This window comes from Gadus morhua, chromosome 17 (assembly GCF_902167405.1).
Source record: "Gadus morhua chromosome 17, gadMor3.0, whole genome shotgun sequence".
Taxonomy (NCBI): Eukaryota; Metazoa; Chordata; class Actinopteri; order Gadiformes; family Gadidae; genus Gadus; species Gadus morhua.
Window position 1 is genome coordinate 4,588,750 of NC_044064.1, and position 9,354 is coordinate 4,598,103.

General features: G+C 46.8%; 1 protein-coding gene across 1 annotated transcript; it reads left to right on the forward strand.

Moving 5' to 3' along the window:
* The first annotated feature begins 321 nt into the window (after positions 1 to 321).
* Positions 322 to 3,598, forward strand: adra2c (adrenoceptor alpha 2C). Its single transcript, XM_030338147.1, has one exon. The coding sequence runs from the start codon at positions 736 to 738 to the stop codon at positions 2,275 to 2,277; it is 1,542 nt and encodes a 513-aa protein (XP_030194007.1). The 5' UTR covers positions 322 to 735; the 3' UTR covers positions 2,278 to 3,598.
* The last annotated feature ends 5,756 nt before the right edge of the window (positions 3,599 to 9,354 follow it).

The following is a 9,354-nucleotide window of genomic DNA, read 5'->3' on the forward strand; positions in this document are numbered from 1 at the left end:
AAGTCATTGTTTAATATACACAATAATGTATATTATTGTTATATACATGTTCTGTATAATACAATCGACTCGATCGAGACCCATATTATTGCGTATTACACAACAATATGGGTCTCCATCGTGTGTGTGTGTGTGTGTGTGTGTGTGTGTGTGTGTGTGTGTGTGTGTGTGTGTGTGTGTGTGTGTGTGTGTGTGTGTGTGTGTGTGTGTGTGTGTGTGTGTGTGTGTGTGTGTGTTTTGGGGGGAGAGGGTTGGGGGCGTGGCACGTTGTCACCGAATTTATGAGATGAAACACTCATTAAGCAGCACCGAGAGATGGGGGGGTGCACATGTAAAGTGCACAGTGCTTTGAGGAGAGGAGGGGATGGAGCGGCACACACCGTGCGGATTCACCTGCCGTGAGGACGCAGCACATGTCTCCATGGATTCTCCTTTCGCTTTTCCTCTCCGTTTGTTTCGAGCGGCACTTGTCCCACCGCGTCGCTACGAGGCGCGCCTCTCCCCGCACGCAGCGGACCACTGAGTGAGAGAGAGCAGCGGCGTTTCATCCCTGAAGGGTGAAAGCTGTGCGCAATTTGGCACGGGACTGCCTTGGACTCCGAGGGACCCTGATCGCGTTCGTTGGACCCGAGTCACGTCACATTTTGATTGTTTCTAAAACACAGAGGCAAAATTTAAACTCTGGGAATGTAACTATTTTTCTTTTTCTTCTTCTTCTTTCGGTGTTGGAGCGGGATGGATTCGTTGAATCTGAGCGGCGCGGAATCGTTCTCCGTGGTTCACATCAACTCCTCCCTGGACACGGGATACTCCTTAGCAGCGATCGCCGGCATTGCTGCCCTGGTGAGTTTCCTCATCCTCTTCACCGTGGTCGGGAACATACTGGTGGTCATCGCCGTGCTGACCAGCCGCGCACTCAAAGCTCCCCAGAACCTTTTTCTGGTGTCGCTGGCCACCGCCGACATTCTAGTCGCCACGCTGGTCATGCCCTTCTCCCTGGCCAACGAACTCATGGGCTACTGGTATTTTGGAAAAGTTTGGTGCGGCATTTACCTGGCGCTGGACGTGCTGTTCTGCACCTCTTCTATCGTTCACCTGTGCGCTATCAGCCTGGACAGGTACTGGTCCGTCACGCAGGCGGTCGAGTACAACCTCAAGCGCACGCCCAAGCGCGTCAAGTGTATCATTCTGATCGTGTGGCTGATATCCGCGTGCATCTCGTCCCCGCCCCTCGTGCTGATCGACGGCCACAATGACCTCATCGTCGGCTCCCCGCAGCCCCAGTGCGCGCTCAACGACGACACGTGGTACATCCTGTCCTCCAGCGTGGCTTCCTTCTTCGCGCCGTGCGTGATCATGGTGCTCGTGTACGTGCGCATCTATCAGGTGGCCAAGACGCGCACGCGGAACATGTCCGTGAAGAAGCCCCGGTCCGACGTCACAACCACGCAGCAGACGGAGAACGGCCTGAGCAAGGCGACGTCGCCGTACCTCGGAGAGCGCGAGAACGGCCGCTTCCAGTGTCCCCCTCCCCCTGCTTCTTCTCCTCTTTCTCCTTCTCCTCCTCCTCCTCCTCCCCCCACTCTGTCCACCCACCCAAGCACCGCTAGCCTCCAGACCCAGACGGAGACACAGACCCAGACCCAGACCAAGACCCCATCCGGGACCCAGACCCAGACCCAAACCGGGACCCAGACCCCGACCCCGACCCAAACCCGGACCCGTACAGACGAGGTCGAAATGGACGAGAGTTCCTCATCGGAGGAGGGGGTCAAAGGTCATCACAAAAAGCCTCAAAGCCGCGACGTCAAGACTGCCGGTGCTAACGGTGGCGGTGGCGGTGGCGCCGAGGTCAAAGCCGCGCTGGCGAGCCGCAAGAGCAGCTCCCTGTCCCTCAAACACCCCCTCTCCCGCGCCGGCAACAAGTCCGTGGAGATCTTCCAGGCGTCCCGGCGGCAGCGGCGGCGGGGGGGCCAGCGGCGCCGGAGCTCGGTGTCCGGGAAGAAGGCCTACCAGGCGCGGGAGAAGAGGTTCACCTTCGTCCTGGCCGTGGTCATGGGCGTGTTTGTGCTGTGCTGGTTCCCCTTCTTCTTCAGCTACAGCCTGTACGGCGTGTGCCGCGAGGCCTGCCGCATCCCCGAGCCGCTCTTCAAGTTCTTCTTCTGGATCGGCTACTGCAACAGCTCGCTGAACCCCGCCATCTACACCATCTTCAACCAGGACTTCCGCCAGGCCTTCCAGAAGATTCTGTGCCGCTCGTGGAAGAGGTCGTTCTAGAGCCCCCCCGAAAAACCCCGGAAGACGTCTTCGGAAGCAAACCGGAAGGAAGTCATTCTAGAGCAAAACACCCCCCTGGAATAAGTCATTCTAGAGCCAGGAACCCTGGAAGAGGTCCTTCCAGAGCCCCGAAAACCCCGAGAAGTCGTCTTTCTATAGCATACCCGAAGGAAGTCATTCTAGAGCAAAAAAAACTGGAATACATTATTCTAGAGCCAAAATTTGGAATAGGTCATTCTAGATACGCAAACCTGGAATACCTTATTCTAGAGCTACAACTGGGAAGAAGTCACTCTAGATCCATGAACCTGGAATAAATTATTATAGACCCAGTACCTGGAAGAAGTCATTCTAGAGCAAAAACCTGGAATATATTATACTAGAGCTAAAGCCTGGAAGAAATCATTCTAGAACAAAAACCTGGAAGAAATCATTCTAGAGCAATGCCTAAAAAATATATATTATAAATTATTCCCACAGGTTAGCGGTGTCGTGAGAATAATCGCGTGGACACTTCGAATATGGTGAGTCAAAGTGGAGGGAAGGTCCTTCGCGTTCCCTTGGCCGCCGCTCTGTACGTACTCAACTACTGTGTCATCATCGTGTCGTTCCATCAGTGCCAACAGACTGCGTCGCAGCGACAACTACCGGGCTTTGATATATGTGCATTATGGCCTGAAGTAACGTTATTTTTCTTCCACGTTCAAAAGACCACGTGGCCTGGTTTGTTATCCTTGTGTTGAGGCTGAAGGGCACTTTAGCCCAAACGTACCCCCTTCAGGTCCTGGCGCAAGAACATTAATGCACTCAAGGAGAGACACTAAAGATAAACAAGGTTTGTGGCCAGGTCTGGTCTTATCAGCTTGAATTCAATAGGATTACAAAAAACGGATTACAAAGAGTGAGGTTTTTTTTTTACTTTACCAACGAGTGGAGCGTGTGGTAGCCTACGTCTGACTGAGCTGGAGCTCAGGAACCCTGGACGGTCTGTGTTCTTCTACAAAGCAGGAGGGGTACTTCCAAGGTCTTGCTGTGGTGTTGCAACACGTACAAACGGTGTGGACCTTGGGAGATGTAGTCCTATACGACAGACGTATCCGCCATGGTTGTAGTCCTCGTGGTTTGGATCTTACATACAGTGGTGAGCCACTGGACTTCTGAAAGTGGCCAGAAATCGACTGAAAGATTTGTGTTATTTATTGATTTCCTTGAAGAAACTAAAGCTACCTTCTCTTGCTGTACAGTTTTTGAAAAGGTTACGTTTTGCTGCTATTAGTTTACATTTCTTTTAAAAAGAAAAGCGCACTGATTTCCGCCTCTCTCTGCCTCTGTCATCTGCTGTTGTTCAAAATAAAGGCTTATCAGAAAGACCACGTCGTCCACACCTGAGAGGTCCATGCAGATACATTGTGTGAGTGGCCATCTCATCCACATTTCATCAGCAGGTGAACCGCTAACCGCATCAACCAATAGCCCGCGATAACACATGCTTAGTCTAGAGAGTGAGTCCTCTAATGCCACCAGTTCAACTCTCATCCATGTGTGCTTTACTCTACAGATACAGCGGCCATGTTGCCCTAGAAATAACAACCAGCCAAATCCCTATTAGGTAACTCGATTCTGCGTTCCTCCGCAAGATTTCTTCCTTGATAATTGATCATTTCAGGGGGTCAGGGGGTGTCATAAATATTTGGCCTGTTAAACCCTTTGAGACTGTACCGGTGATTAAGGGCTATACAAATAAACATTTTTTTCAATTGAATCCCTCAATAGACCTTAATCACAAAGGCATCGTCGACAAACACAGGTGTCAAACCACTACCGATCTGTTAATTTTATATACGAGGGCACAGAGAGTCGACAAATCTTCGCTAGTGTAGGCCTAGTCTACGTGCGTACCAGTGCCCTGGTATACACAAGCAGTGGAAACATAGCGTTATTGTTTGTCCTAGAATGGCACGTCGGGGAAAAGGCTCCAACCTAATAGAGGAAGCATAAAGAGCATCCTTTGTAATCGTAAATGCAATTGGACTAAAGTCATCACTTTAAGGTGTAAACAGTTTGTCCGTGAGTTAAACATCAAAACAACCCAGTCGGCTTTGTGTTGATTCCATCAGTGACACGCTGATGTGATTGGGATGTCGTTGCCAGGTAACGAGAGGCTTAACATTTGCCCGCCAAGAAGGTTGGATCGTGGAATCAATGAAGTGAAAGCCTGGGTGAGGCCGGGGCTTTTCCCTCTCCTCTCCATCGGACCGCCGCCGTGACATTATCACCGCGAGTGTCTCCCCAAGTGATTCTTACAACAGCAGCCAATGTTGTTGTCAGGTGGCTCTGTAGTCTAATAGATCCCGAATCCCCCCACTGTGGGCAACGAATGACTTGAAAGAGAATGTCCCTCTTTCCCAGAATCCCGTTGTAAAAAAAAAAACCTCCTCTTTCTTTTTCATATTTTTTATGTTATTTTTCTGTTGCCAAAGAGTCTGGCTAGCCCAGAGCCATTTTGTAACGAATGACCTCTCCTTCTAGCCCGCGCCGCCGCTGCTACTGCTGATGGCTGTGGTTCTCTCGGTCGTTTAACTGCCATTAAGAAGCTAGATTTATGTCAAAGTAAAGAATGGAAATACTCCACGGCGGTCTGCTCAGTTGTTGGAATGAGAAACCACAGAGTTAGCCACGTGATGCCGTCATGGATGGATAATGGATACTGGAAGTCAAATTCGTGGAACCATGAGCAGGCAAAGTCATGTTTTCTTTAACACAACCATCTGTGTTCCTATGTACACAGGCTGTATACTAGTTTAATCAAGGGGCCCTAACGTGACAAGTCTTAAGCCTTTAATTAAATGTAAATATAATTGACTACTTGAATCAACATGTGCATTTAAACACTTTAGATAAATAGCTATTAATAATGTTCTTTTATATTAATCATTGGGAAGATATTAATCTTCCCAATGTTTTAATCATTGTATACATCTCGAGTTCCCATTTTGATTATGATTATGGAGAGCTGGTTACACTATGCGATGAACTGCTTGTTTTTTTTTTTTAAATAAGATTAGTATTTAAGTCTGTAGACAGACTTGGAAGTCGTCCCAGTAGGCCTGCGTTATTGCCTGGTTTGGAGGCCATTTTGATGTTACAATCCCGCCAAATATTCTACGGGCCGCGAGCGTTATGCATGTGCCATCTCCACAGCGGACTGGTTGAAGTTTGTTACCAGCCTCAGGTGTCTTTTCTAGAAGGAAACACCTGGAAATGTTTATTTAACCGAAAATATCCATGAATAAATTAAACCACATTGTAGGAATGAAAAGCACAAACTTGGATAAGCAGACTATTATAGTGCCACAGTAAAAATAAATTAAAACATTTAAAACTACTAATTTTCCCCTGGGGGTGTGAAAGGCTTTGTTTGCTGTTTGTTTGCTTGTTGGGTAAAAAAAAAAGCCAAGTGATAATAAATTCAACCAGCGACTCTGCATCCGACGCAATGAATGATTCACCCCAGTGTTTGACGTTGAGCCAATGGGTGAATCAGGGGTTAGCTGTCGTCTATAGTGATGAAGGGCACCTCAGATGTTGTTGTTGTTGTTCCCTAACAGGGGACCTTTAACGACGCCACCAACCACCACACTGTTGGACAGGGTAGAAAAAAAAAATATGGACCAAAAAAATACTTTCCAAAGGCTTTGGCACCTCCTCGCTCGCCTGTCAGGACCCCTCAAATGATCCCAGGAAGAGAGAGCGTAGCCGATTCCGGAAATGGACCCCCATGTCTCCGCAATTGATTCTATAATGGGACTTTGACAAGGGAATGGGCCATTTGTGTAAAGGGGTAAATGTTATTTTTGTGGAAATTGGTCAAATAAGCCATTTTTTAAAAGGGATATCTGTTATTTGGCGGAAAAGCAGTCAAAGCCGTCATTTGTGGAAAGGGGTATACGTCATTTTTGTGAAAGGTGGTTGAAGAGGCCATTTGTATACATATAGTCCCCCAAAAGGGGTAGACTATAAGAGGCCAAACCGTCAATTCCCTCAACCCAGGAATTTAAAATACCTTTATTTGCCACTTAATCAAATGTTATTTTGATTATTATTTCTTTAAACCTGGATAGGTAGGTGGATGTAAATGTGTGTATTGTCAGGGAGGGCTTGTGTTGAGGGGGATCCTGCAGGCTATGTCCTCATGCCAGCCTTGCTGTTCTAAAGTGCTACACGGGCAGACAACCCATGAGCCAACGTGTTCATATTAACGTCCCGTCTCAGGGCGCCAGTGTCTCCGACTTCGCGGTGAGCAGTATCATTTCCTGTTAATTCCCCCTCACTGTACTTGGGATTTCCTGGAGTTGCCCTATTGTTTGCACATACATTTCCTCCAACAACATTTTTCATTAAATTCCTTCCTATACCCCAGTCTAAGCCGTATGTGGACACTAGGGACAGGATTCAAGCTAACAGTGTCGTAGGAGTTCAAAGCATAACTGTGCTGTATCTTTGAGTGTCTTGTGTTGATTCGTTCATGTGTCAGCATTGGAAGTTGTAGGAGAACTGCTACAGTAAACTAATATATAAACAGTGGTTTATTTTACAGTGCATGACCACAGTGTCCAAAAAAAATGACAATCCCTCAGGGCACAAATCATTCGATTTTCCACTTATCCGGTTAGAGCGACCAAGTAAGTCCACTTGATCTCAATTTAAATAATATATACGCTGACTGTTAACATACACTGGTCCATGACCTATATTTTGTGAATGGAAAACTACTGAACCCACAACAAGACATCCTTCCATACAAAAAGGTATATTCAAGCTCTTTGTCCGACATCACACCTGTGGCCTACAGTCTCTATGGCTTGAGTCATTCTGACGAACCAGCCCAAAACGGTGAGCGTTTACGGCTCAGCGAGGCCGACTGTGCAGTTTTAATAAACATTAGGCCACACTGTTCCGTCGATCACACCTCCACACTGTGGCTGCTCTCCCCAGACGGAGGGAACTCATCCACACCGAGGGGCTGAGATCCTGTGGCTTCAAGACAATTCTCTCTCTCTCTCTCTCTCTCTCTCTCTCTCTCTCTCTCTCTCTCTCTCTCTCTCTCTCTCTCTCTCTCTCTCTCTCTCTCTCTCTCTCTCTCTCTCTCTCTCTCTCTCTCTCTCTCTCTCTCTCTCTCTCTCTCTCTCTCTCTCTCGTTAGAGAGTGAGTGAGTGAGTGAGTGAGTGAGTGAGTGAGTGAGTGAGTGAGTGAGTGAGTGAGTGAGTGAGTGAGTGAGTGAGTGAGTGAGAGAGAGAGAGAGAGAGAGAGAGACGCCATGCTAATTAATGCTAACAAAGGCCGCGAGGTGGATGGAGCTTGTGTTAGCACGCTATTGCCCCGAGCGTTGGTTTAAGACCGGAAGGTAACAACGTTATCGGTTGGCTTATTCATGAGGCTCTGCTTCATCGAGAAACACCACGGCAACCATTTTAAATGTTGTTCTTTTTATGTTAGGAGCTGGAGGCGTGTTTTGTGAAGGAAAGAAAAACAAATTACTCTCATGGCTTTGTTAATAAATAATTATGGAAAAATTAAGTAAATATGTATGAATGATTAATGTTGGTACATAGTGAAGCATTGATTAGCCTCTGGGTGGATCAATGTATTTCCCATCAGAGAACGGAAACATGAATTAATCAATTATGTAGATGAATTTAAAGATACAGGGAATAATAACAATAAAAATCTCTTATAAAACTAATTTGGCCAATATTTCAAGACTCTCTCCATCTCGCTCTCTTTCTCTCATTAAGAATTGATCTACCCATCTCATGGGGGTCTCTCTTCAGTAGGACCATCGTGTTCCCGCCATGTGGGACCTATCAAGGACATGGAGGACTTAGTTGGACCCCTTCACGGTGGACCCCCACGATATCTCCTCCTCCATGTTGTACTCTGAGGGCACTGAGACTAAAGAGATCAGCCCCTGGTCTGCTGATCAAGGTTAGAACCCATTGGCTAGTGAGTGGCCTGTTTTGGCTACCATCAGGGCTAGCGTTTGTTCAGGACTCGTCAACCCCCTGGGCTCATCTCGCGTCTCGTTTACCTCGGTTACCGTAGTGATATGTGATGGGGATGTGACGGCCCGTTTGTGAGTGGATGATGCTTTATTTTCGTTGGACCCCTGTGGAGAGGAGGGTATTTGTAGACGACGTTGCTCATAGACACACTCATAGTTTGATTGGTTGGTTTGTCGTTAAATCAATCAGAGTTCCGATGACTCACGGACTTGGATTCCGACCCAGACTACACCTACTGTAATGATGCCCACTCCGGAATCTCACCATGCGATCAGAGTGTCACTTATCTGCTGCTTACTGCATGAACTGACTACTTATGTATTAAAAGTAAAGCAATTATTAGAATCCCGTTAATTAGTTCAGCATCCAGAGTGCGATCCTTCATTCTTCTTTATTCTGTCAGGGCCGGATTCATTAACGATGAAGAGATGGGAGTGTGAGTGTGAGGTATTATTAATATATCTGTGCTCTTTTCAAGTGAGAGCTCGCTGTGCGTCGACGGAATCTCAGACGAGGCAGTCCAATTAAGAACTTTTGGTGAAAGGACACCAACAAAAAAAAACTAAATCAGCTTGTTCTATAACAATGAATTGAAACCAAAAACCTCCCAGGCTACTTACACGTAACCCTCCTCAGTCAAAGTAATAAGGAAGGAACTAATAATACAAAAAAAACTATAACAAGGTAATAATAACTTCAAACTTCACAGGATTAGGATCCCAATAATACAAGATAGCACTGAATGAATCACCGAGGGGGAAAAGTAAGAAAATATAGGCAAAAGTAAAAAATAGGCAAAGATAACCAATGTACATATCGAAAGACAAATAGTACGACATAATGCCATATTTACTCTTTCTGTCAAAGCCTGCTTGGCCATATTTGGAGTACTTTGTTTAAAGTTCCCCAGCGTTGTGCGTGTTCATCTAAGTTAACTCCAAAACAAGCCTCCATGTGTTTTAAACACAAGCCTCCATGTGTTTAAAACATGTTCAAGAAGTCAGTCTAACTCACT

Bases quoted from the DNA above. Each gene is read 5' to 3' on its own strand.
- adra2c (XM_030338147.1), top strand. From the start codon at position 736: ATGGATTCGTTGAATCTGAGCGGCGCGGAATCGTTCTCCGTGGTTCAC.